Source organism: Oncorhynchus masou, chromosome 13, assembly GCF_036934945.1.
Source record: "Oncorhynchus masou masou isolate Uvic2021 chromosome 13, UVic_Omas_1.1, whole genome shotgun sequence".
NCBI classification, from domain to species: Eukaryota; Metazoa; Chordata; class Actinopteri; order Salmoniformes; family Salmonidae; genus Oncorhynchus; species Oncorhynchus masou.
The window spans coordinates 52,805,541-52,826,284 of NC_088224.1; the positions used below are offsets into that span (position 1 = coordinate 52,805,541).

The window sequence follows — 20,744 nt, forward strand, 5'->3', positions numbered from 1 at the left end:
TGTTTATGTATGTGTGCGTGCATGCATCCTTGCAATGTCTTACATCATTTTAGTGTTTGTGTGTCTGGCTTGTGTGAAAATATCACCTCCCTCATTCCTCAATCCTTCTACCACACCACAGGCTGATCGGGTCGTATGGGAGTCTGAAGGGAGGTAATATCTCTGAGGCAATGGAGGACTTCACAGGGGGCATAGCCTACTCCCTCCCTGTCTCCTCACGCACCCCAAGGGTCATGTGGAAAGCCCTCTCTGCTGCCCTGTCCCGTGGCAGCCTGCTCAGCTGCTTCATACAGGTACACAGACACACAATAACGCATGCACACACACATAGCGAAGAACGCATTCACACGCTCAAAGACAAATCACACACACACACCCATGGCACATTTATGACTTATAGACATTATGATGAATGCTGTACCAACACAGCTACATACAGTGGGGCAAAAAAGTATTTAGTCAGCCACCAATTGTGCAAGTTCTCCCACTTAAAAAATATGAGAGAGGCCTAAAATGTTCATCATCGGTACACTTCAACTATGACAGACAAAATGAGAAAAAAAATCCAGAAAATCACTTTGTAGGAATTTTTATGAATTTATTTGCAAATTTTGGTGGAAAATAAGTATTTGGTCACCTACAAACAAGCAAGATTTCTGGCTCTCACAGACCTGTAACTTCTTCTTTAAGAAGCTCCTCTGTCCTCCACTCGTTACCTGTATTAATGGCACCTGTTTGAACTTGTTATCAGTATAAAAGACACCTGTCCACAACCTCCAACAGTCACACTCCAAACTCCACTATGGCCAAGACCAAAGAGCTGTCAAAGGACACCAGAAACAAAATTGTAAACCTGCACCAGGCTGGGAAGACTAAATCTGCAATAGGTAAGAAGCTTGGTTTGAAGAAATCAACTGTGGGAGCAATTATTAGGAAATGGAAGACATACAAGACCACTGATAATCTCCCTCGATCTGGGGCTCAACGCAAGATCTCACCCCGTGAGGTCAAAATGATCACAAGAACAGTGACCGTCTGAAGTTTGCTAGAGAGCATTTGGATGATCCAGAAGAAGATTGGGAGAATGTCATATGGTCAGATGAAACCAAAATATAACTTTTTGGTAAAAACTCAACTCGTCGTGTTTAGAGGACAAAGAATGCTGAGTTGCATCCAAAGAACACCATACCTACTGTGAAGCATGGGGGTGGAAACATCATGCTTTGGGGCGGTTTTTCTGCAAAGGGACCAGGACGACTGATCCGTGTAAAGGAAAGAATGAATGGGGCCATGTATCGTGAGATTTTGAGTGAAAACCTCCTTCCATCAGTAAGGGCATTGAAGATGAAACATGGCTGGGTCTTTCAGCATGACATTGATCCCAAACACACCGCCCGGGAAACGAAGGAGTGGCTTCGTAAGAAGCATTTCAAGGTCCTGGAGTGGCCTAGCCAGTCTCCAGATCTCAACCCCATAGAAAATCTTTGGAGGGAGTTGATAGTCCATGTTGCCCAGCAACAGCCCCAAAACATCACTGCTCTAGAGGAGCTCTGCATGGAGGAATGGGCCAAAATACCAGCAACAGTGTGTGAAAACCTTATGAAGACTTACAGATAACTTTTGACCTCTGTCATTGCCAACAAAGGGTATATAACAAAGTATTGAGAAACTTTTGTTATTGACCAAATGCTTATTTTCCACCATAATTTGCAAATAAATTCATTAAAAATCCTACAATGTGATTTTCTGGATTTTTTTTCCCCTCATTTTGTCTGTCATAGTTGAAGTGTACCTATGATGAAAATTACAGGCCTCTCTCATCTTTTTAAGTGGGAGAACTTGCACAATTGGTGGCTGACTAAATACTTTTTTGCCCCACTGTACCTTCCTCACACCTCTCCTTCGTCAATAGCTACTGTGATGGCAAGTGTGATTCTTACTGTGTATGCAGCACCTGTGGTGAGTTGCTATCTATGTGCTGTGTATCTCCACAGGCTAGTAACTATCGTGAGATAGGCACAGTGACTGCAGAGGGACTGGTGAAGGGCCATGCCTACGCCATCACAGACACTGACACGGTATGTATCATACTGTGCTTCACCAAGCTAAAGTCATCAGAATATAATCCACTTTTATATTTTGGATAGAAAATCGTTGCACTCTGCTCACATAAGTGTTTCCGTTTCCAGTAACACTACATTTTAAGGGGTCATTATTACAGTTTAATTACATGTGTAATTACATTGTAACAAGTATTGTAGTTAATTGTAATCTCATAGTTGTACTGGTGGTAATTGCAGTCTAATTACAGAGGTGTAACAACAAATGCTTCTTACCATGCTTGTTACAAATGGGCAAGTTTCCACTAAATTCACTAATGATTCTTCTCAGCTGCATCCAATTCAGTGACAACTGTCACACGGTTGTAATCTCTTGTGGCTCGATGCACTGGATGTCCTTGTGCCTCTTTGCAGTTTCTACTCATTTAAATCTCCTTGTGTTCCTGTGGTTTTGACTGGGCTACTGGTTCTATCCTGTGTTGGAGCCCATTCTGCCACGCACATTGTGTTAAGGCGGCACAGCCTGCCCCGAGACATCCTCCTGTGGGCTTGGGAAAAGCCTCGGATCTCTCCGCAGAGTACCAGAACCCCTGGGAGGTATTCTACAAGGCTCGCGCCACATCCCTTCTGCCGCATCGTCCCGACAATTACCACACCGCCTCAGGGGTGGCTTTATTCTCTGTCTGGCCCAGAGATCAAGGCCATGGAGGACTACATTGAGGACTCTCTAGCTGCATTCATCCTTCTGAATCCCCTGCCGACGCACGGTTCTTCTTTGTGGAATAAACAGACAAAACCCTGCGTCCGTGTATCGACTCCCGGGGCCTCAATGACATCACAGTAAAAAAATCGTTACCCTCTACCACTCCTCTCCTCGGCATTCGAGCCTCTAAAAGTACCTGGTTATGCTGTTCGGACTGACCAACGCTCCCGCAGTGTTTCAGGCCCTGGTCAACCTGACATGATAAACCGGTTTGTGTTTGTCTACCTCAACGACATTCTTGTCTTTTCCCTTTCGACTCAAGAGCATGTCCTCCACATCCGACAAATCCTCCAGCGCCTCCTGGAGAACCATTTGTTTGTCAAAGCAGAGAAATGTGAACTCCATTTCTCCACTATATCCTTTTTGGGATACGTCATCGCTGCAGGGAACCTTCAGATGGATCCTGACGAGGTGAGAGCGGATGTGGATTGGCCCCAACCCACGTCCAGAGTGCAGCTGCAACGTTTCCTGGGATCTGCACATTTCTACCCCCGCTTCATTCGGGGCTACAGCACCCTGGCTTCCCCCCTCACTACACTCCCAAGGTTCCGTTCACGTGGTTCCCAGATGCTGACTGGCTGTTTCTGAATCTTAATTATAGTTTCACCACTTCCCCCATCCTAATCCATCAGGACCTGTCCCGTCAGTTCGTGGTGGAGGTTGACGCTTTGGACGTTGGAGTAGAGGCCGTTCTATCCCAACGTTCTGCCCGGGACAAAAAGTTGTATCCCTGCGCTTTCCTGTCCCATCGCCTTAATTCCGCTGAGAGGAACTATGACATTGGTAGTTGGGAACTTCTTGCAGTCAAGGTGGCCCTTGAGGAGTGGGGGCACTGGCTTGAAGGGGCGGAACACCCATTGTTAGTATGGACCGACCATAAGAATCTAGAATATCTTCGTGCCGCCAAATGCCTCAACTCAAGGCAGGCTCGTTGTGCTCTGTTATTTACTCGGTTCTAGCCGGATGTTCGTCCCTGCTTCGGCCCTTACGGTTGTGGATAGCTTTTCCAAAGCCGCACATATAGGTGAACCTCATTGACTACCATACGGGTGTCATCCAAGGTCATAATAAAGATATTACTTATAATGTGTACAAGATTAACCTCCTTGCCATCCAAGTTGGAGAATAAACCCACTAGTACACCACAGAGTGTAATGTAATTACTAGGTGTTACACTTCATTTTAACTTGCTAAATCCTGTGTATCTTGAGGATAACTTAACTTACTTGTAATGAATGTGTACTTGTGAAGTACATTCCCTATCCTAACAGCCTGGCTTTGTTAGAGTTGCGTAAATTCAAATCTGGTATCAGGATAAATATAACAATGAGTCACCGATTTTATACTATGTATTTGTTATGAGCTAAGTAATAAATGGCAAATGCACCTTTCGTATATACGGGCTCACTGTAATGCCACGCAGGGCAGAACAGAGAACTGACAAGATGTATGTAATCCGTATTCTTTATACTGTGATAGTTCCAACCCGTCTGTTGGCCTATGTCTATCACAGTAGAGGCTGGGCGTGGTTTAAACTTGCCCAGCCTATTGCATGCGCTCAGGCGGGTCCCCGCCTCTTGGCGCTTCTTGGAGTTCTCCCCCGTCGATGTATAGATCCTTACTGTTCTGGTATCGCAGCCTAGTTAGAACAGTTGCTCAGTTCCTGCTATTGTGTTGTTCAGTAATTTTCCATCTCAGTTAAACCTCGTGATGACCACCCCTCCCTATCACAACTTTGTAAGATACAGCAAGTCACACCATGTGCTCAATATTGTTACATACAAACACAAGGACAAAGCATCTGCTGGGCTGTTATCTACAGTTTTGCAACATGCAGGTCACACCATGTTACTCAGTTCTTGTCACACACAAACAGACAAGTAGCAAGCAGTTGTTTAATCTCATAATGATGCTCCAGTGCACAAATGCAGACACCTCACACAACCAACATCAGATGATATTTAATCATATATATACTAATGGCTATAATGTAAAACACAGGATCCAACAGCTTTCATTTGAAAACTTCTGGAAGCGACATCCAAGTGAGAGGATAAACACAGAGTGCATGTAATATCTGCCTAAGTACAATGTAATTACTAGCTGTTACACAGGATTTAGATAGTTCAAATTAAATGTATCTTGAGGGTTACTTGTAATTGTGTACCTACATAGGTAGCTTTTTATGTAGGTAACGTACTATGAGCAATTGCCGTATAATTACTTAGCACTCATTACCAAGTGAAAACAAACAAGATGAGCTTCTACTTTAGTTTAGTTTATTGCAACGTGTAAAAAATACCTTACATTTCTTCGTATTTTTTGCTAGCTAACGTTATTATGAGAGGTGTGTCTCACGTTATACCCTTGCCTTGGGTACCGTACTATTCACCAGCTTTAGGTAGCTAACATTAGCTGTCAAGGATGGAAAGTATATTCTGTATAGCGTAGTTGGTAGGCCTACCAAACACAGCAGCTAACGTTTGATAGCTAGCTAGCAGTGTCGGGGAGAAGTTCAACTAGTAGTTTAACTACAGTAGCTTGGTGGCAGTTTAACTAAATTCAAATCTAGGTAGTGTTTTCAGCAGTTCATAAAAATAAGTATTTTTGGGGTTGCCAATATTTGTCCAGTTACAAACAAGTGTGTAAAGGAAATGTGTTTTTTTGCATATTCCAACTCTCCTTGAGACACCCTCAGGGAGAATCGTCAGTCAGAGTCGCTATTATGTAGCGTCCCTGAAGCAATTAGGGTTAGGTGTCAAAACTCCCCAAGGAGATGTGGGTGTGGAGTCAGGCGCAGGAGAAACAAGTTCCGAATGAAAAGGGCGTTTTAATAAACCAGCTCAAAAATCACAGGACACCGGACTACAGCAGTAGCCATGAAACCCCACTCAAACACAGTCCAGGGATAAAACACATGTTAAACATGAAAACGCAACCCAAACTGACAGTCAAATGAAAACAATCCCGCACAAAAACCCCAATTGAAATGTCGAGATAAATACCCCCCCAAATTAACCAAAATGAAACCAGGTGAAACACAAAACAGACATAACCAAAAGAAAAGGAAAAAGGATCGGTGGCAGCTAGTAGACTGGCGATGCCGAGCGCCACCCGAACAGGCAGAGGAGCCACCTTGGGTGGAAGTCGTGACATTAGGTGGCTCCGGGATTGGAAACAGCAACCTTTCGGTTACTGGCCCAATGCTCTAACCTCAAGGCTACCTGGCATCCCTAAATCAAGAAAATAGGTGTAAAATAGGCAATAATTGTCTTCTTTTTCAGCTTCAGACCTGCCTAAAAGTGCCCTCATACTACAGAGTTCGTAGTCATGAAAATCCAGGAAAGTCATGGAATTTTAAAAGGGAAATAATACAATTCAAAACGTTTTGGAAAAGTCTTGGAAATTATTATTATTTAAAAAAAAAATTATAAAATATTTTTGACCCCTTTTTCATGTTGGAGTAGGAGTAGTTACAGTCTTGTCTCATCGCTGCAACTCCTGTACAAACTCGTGAGAGGCGAAGGTCGAGAACCGTTCGTCATCAGAAACACAATCCAACCAAGCTGCACTGCTTCTTGACACAATGCCCACTTAACCTGGAAGCCAGTCGCACTAATGTGTCGGAGGAAACACCGTACACCTGGCGACTGTGTCAGCGTGCACTGCGCCCGGCCCGCCACAGGAGTCTCTAGTGCGTGATGGGACAAGGACATTCCTGCCTGCCAAACCCTCCCATAACCCAGACGACGCTGGGCCAATTGTACGCCGCTCCATGGGTCTCCCAGTCTAGGCCGGCTAGAACAGCCTGGACTCGAACCCAGAATCTCTAATGGCGCAGCTAGTACTGCGATGCAGTGCCTTAGACCGCTGCGCCACTCGATTGGCCCTCTGGGAAATTAATTTCAGCCAAGATTGGATTGGCAATTTAGTGCGTTTGTGTTTGTGCGTCATCATGTGTGCGAGACGAGTAGACCTTTGCTCAAGGAGAGCGAGACAGTCAAACATTGCAGGCTTACCACTGTTGTGTCATCGGCAAACTTGATGATGCTGTTGGAGTCGTGTTTGGTCATGCAGTCATGAGTAAACAGAGAGTACAGGCGGGGACTGAGCACGCTCCCCTGAGGGGCCTCCGTGTTGAGGATCAGTGTGGACACCTGATGTGTTGTTCCCTATCCTTACCACCTAGGGGCGGCCCGTCAGGAAGTTCAGGATCCAGTTGCAGACGGAGGCGTTTAGTCCCAGGGTCCTTAGCTTAGTGATGAGCTTTGAGGGCACTATGGTGTTGAACGCTGAGCTGTAGTCAATGAACAGCATTCTCACATAGGTGTCCTTTTGTCCAGGTGGGAAAGGGCAATGTTGAGTGCAATAGAGATTGCATCATCTGTGGATCTGTTGAGGCGGAATGCAAATTGGAGTGAAGGGAAATCTTAATGCTACAGCATACAATGACAATCTAGACTATTCTGCTCTTCCAACTTTGCGGCAACAGTTTGGGGAAGGCCCTTTCCAGTTTCAGCATGACAATGCCCCCGTGCACAAACCGAGGTCCATACATAAATGGTTTGTCGAGATTGGTGTGGAAGAACATGACTGGCTTGCACAGAGCCCTGACCTCAACGCCATCAAACACCTTTGGGATGAATTGGAACGCCGAACTGCGGGAGGGGCAGCAAATGGGGGAAATGGAGGACCAACTCCATATTAATGCCCATGATTTTGGAATGAGATGTAAGATGAGCAGTCATGTAGTGTAGGAACAAACTTTCTCTGTAATTACAGACTGCAATTACCACCAGTTACATCCTGTACTAACAACATGTAACTATGAATAATCACAATGAATTACAATACTTCTTATAGTGTTATTACACTGCAATAAGGTCCCCTTCAAATGAAGTGTTACCATTGTGTGTGTGTGTGGTTCAGGTGAAGAAGCCGGCTGGTGAGGCCTTGTTGCTACGGCTGAGGAATCCCTGGGGCTTTGTGGAGTACTCTGGACCCTGGAGTGACAAGTAAGGAAGAGTATGTGTGTGTGTGCGAGGTACGTGCGTGCACATGTTTCATTTTGTTGTTACACAGGCTGGGACTACATCCAGCCTGGTCAATAGAAATAGACTTTGATGTTGGAACGTTTCAAAAAGTCCAAATGTTTTTTTAAACGCTTGAACTCGTGATGCTCAGACCATTGCACCACCGCAGTTCACAGTGCTCTAGCAAGCCGTGAGAATACTTGATGGTTAATAGCGAGTTCTATTTTTTTATTAGGAGTAAAGACTGGGACGATGTGGATGCTGCTGAAAAGAAAAGGATTGAGCTGAAAAAGAGTGAGGATGGAGAATTCTGGTAGGTTCTGGCATTACAAACACACGTAGACACAAACATACCTACAAAAATAACACACACACACACTCTGACAGTCTGTATCCTCTCTGTGTGTCAGGATGAATGTGGAGGACTTCAACAGGCTGTTAGACACAGTGGAGCTGTGTAGCGTGAACCCTGAACCCATAGTGGACGTGGACACACCCGACTCCCCTGCCGCCCCCACCTCTGCATGGACACTCAGCTCCCACAAAGGCTCCTGGGTATCGGGCTCCACCGCAGGGGGCAGTCGTCGTTACCGTCGTGAGTGTGTTTCAAGTTTCACGAGTGATATGTACGGGATACACATGGTATACATTGTCCAATGAAATGCTTACTTGCAGGTAGGGAGGAATGGGGGGGAAGTGGATAAACTGAACAGTATAATAAGAGTCTGGTAGCAGCAGTTGTGGTTTGTGTGTAGCATGAATGTGTGGTTTGTGTGTGTGGGTGAGTGCATGTGTGCTAAAGTTCGGGAGAATCAGAGCAGGTAGTCAGTCCAGTTCAAGTGTTGATGTAGATAGAAATGGTCTCTGAGCCTGTTGGTATCAGACCTCGTGCTCCGATACCGTCTGCCATGGAGAACAGATCCCTGGGAGAACAGGGAGAACAGCTCGTTCCAATGGCAGAATGTTTGTAATTTAATTTACTCCTTTCCTTTTCAAACCTTTCTCTAATCCCGTTATCTAACTATCCCTCTGTCTCTCTCTCTCTCGTAGGATCATTCTGGAAGAATCCCCAGTTCCAGCTTGTCCTTGCCGAGCAGGACAAGGAAGAAGAAGATGATGATGATGATGAGGATGAAGAGATGACCCCGGAGGAGAAGATGGTGGCAGAGAAGCAGAAGAAGAAAGCAAAGCAGTGCACCGTACTGGTGGAACTACTGCAGAAAGACCGGAGAAAGAGGAATAAAATTCACTTTCTCCACATCGCCTTCCACATCTACAGGGTGAGAGAGAGAGAATGTGTTGTCAATTGTGTGTGCAGTGAATGTGAACGTTCTACATTTTCAGTTAATCTGATGTCTTTCCTGTATCTGCAGGTTCCTCCAGAGGTGAGTATTTTGTAGTAAAGTATTTGAAAAACACAACTATTTACTTTAGTTAGACTACACTTTTAAATCGACCAACCATGGTCGCTGCTCCCTCTCTCTCCACCATCTCCTTTACTCCATATTTTCTATCTCTGCCTTTTTCTCTCTCCTCTACCCTCCCACTCTCGTAGCTCCAGGGCCTGTGTTTGGACCAGAGTTTCTTCTCTAACCAGCACCCTGTGGGGCGCTCAGGGAAGTACCAACCCCTCAGGTACTTCAGTAGCCAGTCTTTACTGCAAATATGTCACATTTTTATGAAAACAGTCAATACACTTATTATTAGATTTTCTTTGGAGCCTTTATTTAGGCAGAGGAGTCCCATTGAGACCAATGTCTCCCTTTCAAGAGAGCCCTGCATAACAAGACCAAGCAATTACACAGATACTACAATCAAGGCAGGAGTATAGGAAACACACAAAGAAAAATACAAAAAACACAAACTTAAAAGGACCTCCATATATACTTCCATTCATTTTTTTTTACTCCAATAGAGGTTGTCTTCTTCTTTTGTCACCGTAGGGCTGTGTGGAGGAAGGTGAGGCTGGACCCGGGATACTACGTGATCCTGGCCTCCACCTACAGGCCCAACATGCCTGCGGAATTCTTCCTCCGTGTCTACTCCAAGACTGGCAACAATCTGGGGTACGGAGAGGAGGGTGGTGGGGGATGATGATGATGATGATGAAGAAGATAATTAGTAAAAGTCTGATGGTGCTCCTCCTTGTATTCCAGGACCCAAGACTTCACTTGCTCCACTGGCTTCCTCATGGTGAGTTAAACCTTACTGAAGTCTACTTCTACTGCAGTTCTGCTCTCCAGTTCACCAAGCCAACTGTCTGTGCGTGTGTGTCCTTCACAGGTAATGTCAATGCCACCAGTCTTGCCAGAGGATCGCAAGAGAGTACAGAAGACCTTTGATGAGGTGGCGGGGCCGGTAGGAATTCTCTCATCTCTAAATATAACTCAATTATAGAAGATAAATGTCTCCCTTAGACAGTCTTAACCTCCTGTTCGCTCTCCCTGGCAGGATGACAAGCTGAATGCTAAGGAGTTCATGAAGCTGGTTAACTCAGGTTAGATCATTAATGAACCCATAAGAGTCTAAGCCCTGTCTAATCCGGAGGGGGGTTTAAGACCCCTTGAAGTATCCCAAAAATATATTCAAAATGAAAAAATATACATTTTTTTGGGGCTTTACTGCTATTGTTCAATACAAACACGTTGAATAACAGATTCACGACATGAAACAGCTAAACAATGAATCTTGTGTGGCCTGTGGGCGTCCTAGAGCACAACAACCGCCATGTATGTGTTCGTTAGAGTCATATTATTGGGCAGCCCAAACTGTTTGGACGCTATAGACAGACGTTGTCAGATTGGCTCAGATGAGGAAGGGCGACGTAGGCGAATGTGGTGGATTGAGACGCATCCAATGCAAAAACATTTATCTCTAGCTTAAACTGACTGATTTCTATGGGGATTTGTTATTATTATGCTAATTAGATTTCCGTTGACATCAACCTTAGGGGGTTTAATGAACTCAGGTTGTCATTACAAGGTGATATGTTAATTTAGTCAAACCATGTTGCAGAACTCTTTAAACTGCTGCAATGAAGGCTACCACTATTGCATGTTGCTGGGGAATATTCGTACACAGCAGTACCAGTAAAAGCCAGTAGGTGGGAGCAGAGTAGTAAGAGACAAATTTTTGGGGGAAACAGATGACTTTTCTAGGCAAAACCTCATAGCTAGTATACCATTACAATCCTCTGCCTCGTTCACCCCTCCCCTCTCTCCCTCTCTCTCAGTTCTGGAGAAAGACTACCAGCTGCCACTGGAGACATGCAGACAGCTCATCTTTGGAGAGGAAGTATCCTTTTATTTGGCCAGTTGTCACAGCGTTTCCCCTTACATCTCACTGGCTTTGTTTTTCTTGCTAGGACCCGTATCCACAAAGCATATTCAGAGTAGATCTGCTGATCTAGGATCCGTCCATATAATCTTGTTGATTATGATCTAAAAGGCTATTCTGATCCTAGATCAGCGAGGTTGGATGTTAGCTCATTAGAATATTGGCCACATCGAATGGGTGTCACCTCTGTTATATATAGCTTACAGTGCCTTGCAAAAGTATTCATCCCCTTGGCGTTTTTCTATTTTGTTGCATTACAACCTGTAATTTAAATATATTTTTATTTGGATTTCATGTAATGGACATACACAAAATAGTCCAAATTGGTGAAGTGAAATGAAAAAAATAACTTAAAATGAAATACGGAAAAGTGGTCCGTGCGTATGTATTCACCCCCTTTGCTATCAAGCCCCTAAATAAGATCTGGTGTAACCAATTACCTTCAGAAGTCACATAATTAGTTAAATAAAGTCCACCTGTGTGCAATCTAAGTGTCACATGATCTGTCAGATGATCTCAGTATATATACACCTGATCTGAAAGGCCCCAGAGTCTGCAACACCACCAAGCAAGCGGCACCATGAAGACCAAGGAGCTCTCCAAACAGGTTAAGGACAAAGTTGTGGAGAAGTACAGATCAGGGTTGGGTTATAAACTTTGAACATCCCACGGAACACCATTAAATCCATTATTAAAAAATGGAAAGAATATGGCACCACAATAAACCTGCCAAGATAGGGCCGCCCACCAAAACTCAGGGAGCAGGCAAGGAGGGCATTAATCAGAGAGGCAACAAAAAGAGACCAAAGATAACCCTGAAGGAGCTGCAAAGCTCCACAGCGGAGATTGGAGTATCTGTCCATAGGACCACTTTAAGCCGTACACTCCACAGAGCTGGGTTTTACAGAAGAGTGACCAGAAAAAAGTCATTGCATAAAGAAAAAATTGTGTTTGCCAAAAGGCATGTGGGAGACTCCCCAATCATATGGAAGAAGGTACTCTAGTCAGATGGGACAGAAATGTAACTTTTTGGCCATCAAGGAAAACGCTATGTCTGGCGCAAACTCAACACCTCTCATCCCCCCGAGAACACCATCCCACCATGGTGGCGGCAGCATCATGCCCCGGGGGATGTTTTCATCGGCAGGGACGAGGAAACTGGTCAGAATTGAAGGAATGATGATTCTTGAGGAAAACCTGTTTGTCTTCCAGAGATTTGAGACCGGGACGGAGGTTTACCTTCCAGCAGGACAAAGACCCTAAGCATAATGCTAAAGCAACACTCGAGTGGTTTTAGGGGAAACATTTAAATGTCTTAGAATGGCATAGTCAAAGCCCAGGCCTCAATTCAATTGAGAATCTGTGGTATGACTTAAAGATTGCTGTACACCAGCAGAACCCATCCAACTTGAAGGAGATGGAGCAGTTTTGCCTTGCAGAATGGGCAAAAATCCCAGTGGCTAGTTGTGTCAAGCGTACCCCAAGAAACTTGCAGCTGCAAAAGGTGGCTCTACAAAGTATTGACTTTGGGGGGGGGGGGGAATAGTTATGCACGCTCAAGTTCAGTTTTTTGTCTTGTTTCTTGTTTGTTTCACAATAAAACATATTTTGCATCTTCAAAGTGGTAGGCATATTGTGTAAATGAAATGATACAAACTCTCCAAAAATCAATTTTAATTCCAGGTTGTAAGGCAACAAAATAGGAAAAATGCCAAGGGGGGTGAATACTGTCACAAGCCACTGTAGCTGTAGAAGAACGCACATCTGTACGGTTTCACATTGTACATCACTCTGACGTTTAATGACATGTGCTTTGAGTTTGAGAAAGACTGTGATGATGGGGTTCCTCTTGCTGTTTTCCAGCACGGAGGGTTGTTTAGGAATCTTTGAGCTTACTCCGAGTGAGGTTGTTGCAAGTCAACACCTTAAACACAAAAACAAATTTGCTGGAGCACGTTAGCAGTTATTGATACAGATTGCACCTCGCCTGTGAGTTTGCCAGTGAGAATTGGGAGAAGGCGCAAATGAAAATGAAAGTTTGGTATGATAGAAAGGCCCTAAACTGCACTTTCAGTGTGGGTGACTAAGTTCTGGTTTTGTTTCCTATTCTGGAGTCAACGTGCGAGCTTGCTTTTCAGGCCATTACTCAATAGTAACAAAAAGAAAATCTGGATTACATCATTGCCACACTGGAGCGCAGGAAGAAACCCTGGCTGGGTCATGTCAACATATTAAAACCATACTACACCCGTTACCATCCGGCGGAGAAGTCGGTGGAAACCGGTAGTGATGTTCTACCTGTTGCCACTGCTGTCACTGTTGACTATAGTCTTCCTCAAGAGCACGAGGAAAGCCCAATATACCCTGTGCCCGTGGGATGGCTGAGTAACTCAGATTCTAGATAACCTTGATGTCTTTTTGGCACACTTGTCTCTGGAGGAAAAAGTCAACATTGTTGCACTGCTTTTAGAATATCAGGGTTTATTCTCAGGTGTGCCAGACATTGACATTGACATTGGGGACTTTGCCCCAATCAAACAACATGCGTATCGAGTAAATCCTGAAAAGAGAAAGAAACTCCACAGTGAGTTGGATTTTATGTTTGAACACGGCATTGCAGATGGGTCTCTGCGGTTTTGTTTCCGACAACTAAGTCGGACAACAACTAAGTCGGACTCCTACCCTTTGCCCAGAGTCGACGATTGTTTGGACCGTGTTGGCGCTGCTAAGTACGTTAGCAAGTTCAATCTGCTGGAGGGATATTGGCAGGTCCCCCTAAACCGAGCACACCAAAGAGCTGTCTGTTTTTATCACACCTGATGGTTTGTTTTCCCGTTTGAGTTACAAAATGCTGGAGCCACGTTGCAAAGGCTCATGGATATTGTGCTACGTGGTCTGGAGAATGAGCACCCTTTTTCAAAGCAATTGGCCTCACATCAAAAACAGTACTTGACTAATTGAAAAAAGACGCTCGCTTGGGGAACTGGCTCTTCAGCACATCAAGGTTTATGTATCGGTCTCTACACCTCTGGTGGTCTATACCGATTGTAACCCTGTTTTTTTGTTGCAAAAGACGAGCTCCGCGAATCATCGACTCCTTCGCCGGAGTCTCATATTGCAGGAGTTTCCTCTTGAAATCAGACAACTTGGTTGCTGATTGCCTTTCAAGGGTAGGCAGTCCATACATTTTATATTTAGCCAGTGTGTAGCCCTTGCCAACATTTTATTTGACTCCACATTTTTCTGTATTGGAGATTTGTTTTGGTAGAGCTCATTCCAAGGGGATGAGAGTAATAGAAATGCATGTGATTTTACCTCTGTTTCTCAAAATAATATATATATATATTTTTTGGTCTTGTATTTAAGTATTGATAGCCAGGAGATAACATGTTTATATTGGAGAAGGTGACTTGTTTAAGTCGAGACGTATTTAAGTCAATCATGTTGTGATATGGAAGTGGTTTTCTGTTGGTTGTGAGCAAACTTGTCCAACACAAATATAGGATATATTTGTTGTCTTAAGAGGAAAGTTATTACAGGCTTTGGTTTTCCCATTTATGTTTCGAGGTTGGACGTTAGCACAATGGCCGCACCTAATGGTGTCACCTCATTAATCAGTATGTTTTACACCTGTGCTGGCTTGTCATCTTGTTAGTCAGGTGTTTCACCTGTACTGGCACAAGTGATATTTAAGAGCTGCTGGCCCAGTACTGCACTTGGCTTGAGAGATGTGGAGGGTTAACACCTTTAGTTGCCACTCCCTATTTTCTTCTCTCCAAATAATCTTATCCTTATTCTGATCTTCCCTGTTTTTGTTTTGCTCCACTTTTTGGTTTGCTTCCGGCCTAAGTTTGGTGTGGGGTTTTATTTTGTTTGCCTCTTCTTGGGCAAATTTAGCGGGCCGCTCATGGTGAGTGTCTTTTCCGTCCCAGTTGTTGCTCGTCAACTTTCAGTGGACACCTCCATGAGTGTCTTTCAGAACCCCTCCTAAAACCCCACCTGTCTCGTTTGGATTGTCAGTGACTTTTGTTAGTTCCCTCTTCTGTTTGAGCGACAGTTATTTTTCTTTCTGGGACACGGAACAACCAGCACTCGTACTCTGATATGTTTTGTGGATACGGGCCCTGGCCCTTTTGAGTACCTGTGTCTGAGAGAGATCCCTAACCCACCTGTCAGACTGGGGGGCGTAGCAGTCTGACCCGAGAGCAGACCGAGCCTCTGCTGGCCTCTCTTCGCAGTCTGCAGGTACGACTGCATTGCTTGCCGTTTAGGGTTTTAGGCTGGGTTTTCCATTAAGCACTTTGTGATACCTGCTGATGTTAAAAGGGCTTTATGAATAAATGTGATTGATTGACTGCTTAAGGGACAAGCCCCAAATTGTTAAGCAACAAGTGATTCCGGAACTGAATTCTCAATCCTTGTTACCATAGTGGTATTTAAATATTAGCCATAGGGATGTTACTGTGCAACGTAGACCTTCTATTTTCTCCCAAGATTGCAAAACCATTCGTATGTTGATGTAGCGCAAATCAGTTTTGAATGTATCAACCTTTGTGCTGAGAAGTCGTGTTTTTACCGTCAGTTCCGCGTTTCAAAGAGCACCAAAAACGACACTAAACATGAGCCTTAGCATTTCTGCCACCACAAAAATAGACCCTGGGTCAGTTCTAACGCGATCAACAACCACGGAACTACCGCGAGAGTTTGGAGTTATGTTTTGAAGCCAGAGGATGAGTCTGAGTTGTATATTTCACTGTTTTACACATTTTGTACATTTTCCGTTTGTAAAACGGACAATGTTTATTTTTTAAATTAAAATAACGGTTGTTGCGTGTATTGTTGCTTGTATGTGTGTGCTTACTGTGACTGTCACCCTTATATTGGCTACACGAGACGTGGGAAAACGTCTTCGCGTAGTAAAATGCATCAGTTCGACTCCGGAGTGAGGGTTACAGTCTGGGACAAAACACTGGACCACTTAACGAGCTAACAGAAGTTAGAAACGCAACACCTCGGCCAATCCCAAATCGACCCTATGCACTTGTGGAGAGGATTTGATTGATATAAGCAATAAGGTGAATCTTCCTCATAGCCTATCGAAGGGCAATGTGGTGCCAATACCATATTGATTGTGTCTGTCAAACCTTCTCAGACAAGATATTAGTGACAACTCTTAACGCTGGAAATACAAGTCCTCAAAGATGGAAGGCAGGCGGGAGGTGGCGAGATCAATAACAACAGAGGGGCGTGGCCTGTTGGAGCCCTATAAGGCCAGAGGAGTTGTGGTATATTGGCGTTCTTAGGCCCAACGTGAAGCAGAATGCCTGGATACAGATGTCGTATATTGGCAATAATACCACAAACCCCTGAGGCGCCTTATTGCTATTATAAACGGGTTACCAACTTAAATAGACCAGGAAACTATTTTTCTGTCTGATATGCACACTAGTGATGCGCAGATCGACTCATATCCCACTGGCGGGTTTATTGTCATAAAATATTGCGTGGATGAAGGAAGGGTGGGCAAGTTTAATAAAGATAAAGGAATTCATAAGAAAAGGGAACTGTACAGCGCATTTTCTGTATTTGCAGGTTAGCTACTCAACCATCCTTCATTGACTTCTCTCTCTCTTTCAGTCCATCTTCTTCAAGTTTGATCAGGACTCTTCAGGGACTATGAGCCCCTTTGAGCTTAGTCTGGCCCTCCAGGCTGCTGGTGCGTACACACACACAATCTCTTTCTCTGTCTGCCTCTTATCCTCACTCCCTAACTCAATCTCTAACTCAGAGTTTACTCCGGGATTATTTAACAAGGTGGTACTGCGGAGTACGGGGGGTGGGGGGGTGAGAGATGTTTGTGTTTTTGAACATCTGTAACGGCCATTTCCTGCAATCTCAGAGCGGGACAATACCGTATGGGTGCGATGCCTGTCCTTAAACGATAACAAATCAAGTTTGAACCCTGCCATTCCCTCACAACCTCACTTTCATATCCTCGTTTACATTTCACTCCACCCCTGCTGAACAAAAAACAGCATAGACCAGCATATGCTGCTGGGTTTGCTAGTGACCAGCCTTCGTTGTGTTTTGGACATTTTGATGCTGGTATGCTGGTGACCAGTGTATGCTGATACTGGTATTGTCACACCTGCTCCCTCCCTCCGGCGACGTCGGTCTACTAACCACCAGTCCTGGCAACCATCACTGCGCACACCTGCTCCCTGTCGTTAAGAACACCCGACCTTCAATACCACCCTTATTACTCTCCCTTCATACAGCCCTCAGTAAGCCTCAGTCACCAAGCAGCAGTTCTCACACGTTCGGCACGCTTCTCGCTGTGTTGTATTCTTTCATTATTAAACTCACCTTCTGCACCTGCTTCCTGTCTCCCTGCGCGTACGTTACAGAATGCTGCCTTATTACTGAGGGCTATCTGAAGGGACCGGTGACATCGAGCGTTGGAGGGAGCAGGCGTACCAGCATCACAGTGCTTAATCATTTAAGACAATACATTACAGATATCATACATTGAGGGCGTAGTTTTTCCCATAACACAAATGGCTTCACCCACAATCTGCATTCAGAATGACTGCCAGGGTTAGAAAGATGAATAAATGAGACGACCAAACCATCTAAACTGGAACAACTAACAGATTGGATTGGTTTGACCGATCACATCAGATCTTTTCACATCAGATTTTTTTTCGGAGCTGATCTGATTGGTCAAAAGTTAAGTAAAAAAAAAACAACAAAAAAACACAGCTGCATGTTTGAGCCAAATAAAGGCTGGTCCGAACCAGACCAAATCTGAACCAAACATAGGCATCTATGATTGGTTCAGATTTGGTCTGGACCTGACCAAAAATCGATGTCTAAAACCAGTCATTGTCGGTCCGTGTTTAGTGGGATGCTGGTCAGACCAGCTAGATCAGGGGTGTTCAACTCTTACCCTATGAGGTCTGGAGCCTGCTGTTTTTTTGTTCTTCCTGATAATTGCACCTATCTGGTGTCCCAGGTCTAAATCCATCTCTGATTAGAGGGGAACAATGAAAAGACACAGTGGAACTGGCTTCGAGGTCCAGGATTGAGTTTGAGGGAGCTAGACCATGCTGGACAGGCATAGACCAGCTAGGTCACCAGCATGGTGGGATCAGCATGACCAGCTAGAATCAGAGATGGGCAACTCCAGTCCGAGGAGGCCGGAGTGGTGTAACACTTGTTCCCCCATTCTTAGCAAATACAGCTGAATAAAGAAATTGCATTCTAAACTGATTAGTGATTAGTTGATTATAGGAGTCAGGTGTGTTTGCTGAAGCAAAAGTGTGACACCAATCAGGCCCAGAGGACTGGAGTTGCCCATCCCTAAGTCAGACCATGCTGGTCAGACCAGAATGACCAGCATCAGAACAGCACGGACCAGCTTGCAATGCATGCTGGTTTATGCTGTTTATTTCTCAGCAGGGACTCCACTCTTGAATGTATAATAACACACTTCTCTCTCCTTCCCTCTCATCCCTGCCTCATCATTCTCTCCTCCCCTCTCTTCTTCCTCCTTCCTGCTAGGTGTGCAGTGTGATGGCCAGGTCATACAGCTGCTGTGGGAGAGGTTTGGCTCTGGGGAGCTGCACCTGCCTTTCCATGGCTTTGTGACCTGCTTCTCCAGGCTGCGCAAGCTATTCGGTATTTCAACACACACACACACACACACACACACACACACACACACACACACACACACACACACACACACACACACACACACACACACACACAAAACACTTAGGTGTGTTATATTTTGTTGCAGGTTATGATATTGTGTTTGTTTGTGTCCCTTCTCCCCAGCCTTGCTTAAATCAGAGAGCAACCCAGAGATCAAAGGCGTAGAAATCAATGCCGTGAGTCCTCCTTGACTGTAAAATCAACCAAAACCCTGGCCCGAGCCCTGTCCACATCCTGGTTCAACCCTAACCATAACCCTATATCTCGACGGTAACCATGAACCATAACCTGACCCTAACCTGTCCTGTGCCAGACCATATCCTCAAGCCTAACTTATACAGTACCTTGACCCTGACCCCACCTTTAATACAGACTATACCCTTACTAATGCCCTCTAACTCTGAATAGTTGCTGTTCTTTTACAGTGGCTGCTCCGACTCCTGACCGTGTGAGAGTGCTCTGTAAAGGGGGTTTCTGCGTGGGCACTGCAGGGGCATTCTGTCTGACCAGGACCATATGATAACATCATGCCTCCATAACATCATGCCTCCGCGGGCACCCTCGTCCACACAACACACACAGGCGCGCACACACACACACACACACAAACATCCCCTGGCCTTTGTCAGCATACGATACCCCGCTGCTATAGGAACTGTCACATTAGCAGTGTCGGAATAACAGCCTCAAAGCAGTATGCGATGACGATGTCACACAGCACATTATATTCTACTATAATGTACAGCACTGTCACTCTCTACTGCCATATTGTGTTATAGTGCTTTACATGTATTTACATGGAGTTACACCCCCTCCAACCTGGCACCTACTACCATACCCCGTTCAAAGGCACTTCAATCTTTTGTCTCGCCCATTCAACCTCTGAATGGCACATATTACACAATCCATGTCTCAGTCTCAAGGCTTACAGATCCTTCTTTAACCTGTCTCCTCCAACTAATCTACACTCAGTGTATATCAGCTATTTCAGCTAAATATTTCCAGTATTCCTGTTATATATATATTCAGTATTACAGCCAAGTATTCATGTTCCCTCTTTCATCGTTTGACTTTTAAATAGTGAAAATGTAGTTAAACTGTTGAAAATTATAATAAAATGTATCCCAAAATAAAAATCTGCTTCGATAATGTAAAATTATTTCTGTGTTTATAAATACAGCCCAGCCTCACATACACGGTGAGTACGGCCTGACCTGGTGAGGGAGTGAAGGTGATGTCTCAGCCGCGCAGCACACACCGTCTCTATACTTATCATACTGACGCCACGTACAGCATCTACACGCACTCGCCGCCTCCTCCGCTACGTTCCCTCCCTCCTTTGCTCCCTCCCTCCTTTGCGCCCTCCCTTGCGCTCTCTCTAGTAACTGTCTCACAATCTGCCTCCTTCTCCCTCTGTTACCCTGTGTGCTCTCAAAGTCACAAAAACACACAAGCATGTATGCTCTTGTCCTTTCTCCTGATGCTCCTATAAATAGAAGCTTTGCTCAGACACAGCTTCCTGTTCATCTTTAGGTGACTACACACAGGTTGCCCATGGCAACAGTCCATCCACCTCAGGACAGAAAGGGGGGATAGTCGACAGATCATACATACACATACATACATACATACATACATACATACATACATACATACATACATACATACATACATACATACATACATAAGTATAAGTAAGTGGGAGAACTTGCACAATTGGTGGCTGACTAAATACTTTTTTGCCCCACTGTATGTATGTATGTAGGTAGGTAGGTAGGTAGGTAGGTAGGTAGGTAGGTAGGTAGGTGGGTGGGTGGGTAGGGTAGGTAGGTG

General features: G+C 44.7%; 1 protein-coding gene across 1 annotated transcript in view; it reads left to right on the forward strand.

The window, feature by feature from the left end:
• The window catches only part of LOC135552556 (calpain-9-like), a 35,769-nt gene extending 15,733 nt beyond the window's left edge, over positions 1–20,036 (forward strand). The window contains exons 5-22 of the mRNA XM_064984255.1: positions 122–293; positions 1,995–2,078; positions 7,753–7,838; positions 8,092–8,169; positions 8,267–8,451; positions 8,907–9,136; positions 9,230–9,241; positions 9,412–9,491; positions 9,800–9,922; positions 10,013–10,049; positions 10,140–10,214; positions 10,308–10,353; positions 11,089–11,150; positions 15,369–15,437; positions 16,830–16,908; positions 18,756–18,872; positions 19,035–19,087; positions 19,337–20,036. Of these exons, the coding sequence (XP_064840327.1) occupies positions 122–293; positions 1,995–2,078; positions 7,753–7,838; positions 8,092–8,169; positions 8,267–8,451; positions 8,907–9,136; positions 9,230–9,241; positions 9,412–9,491; positions 9,800–9,922; positions 10,013–10,049; positions 10,140–10,214; positions 10,308–10,353; positions 11,089–11,150; positions 15,369–15,437; positions 16,830–16,908; positions 18,756–18,872; positions 19,035–19,087; positions 19,337–19,363 (1,615 nt within the window). The 3' untranslated portion in view covers positions 19,364–20,036. The remainder of the gene's footprint in view (positions 1–121; positions 294–1,994; positions 2,079–7,752; positions 7,839–8,091; positions 8,170–8,266; positions 8,452–8,906; positions 9,137–9,229; positions 9,242–9,411; positions 9,492–9,799; positions 9,923–10,012; positions 10,050–10,139; positions 10,215–10,307; positions 10,354–11,088; positions 11,151–15,368; positions 15,438–16,829; positions 16,909–18,755; positions 18,873–19,034; positions 19,088–19,336) is intronic.
• Positions 20,037–20,744: the final 708 nt, after the last annotated feature.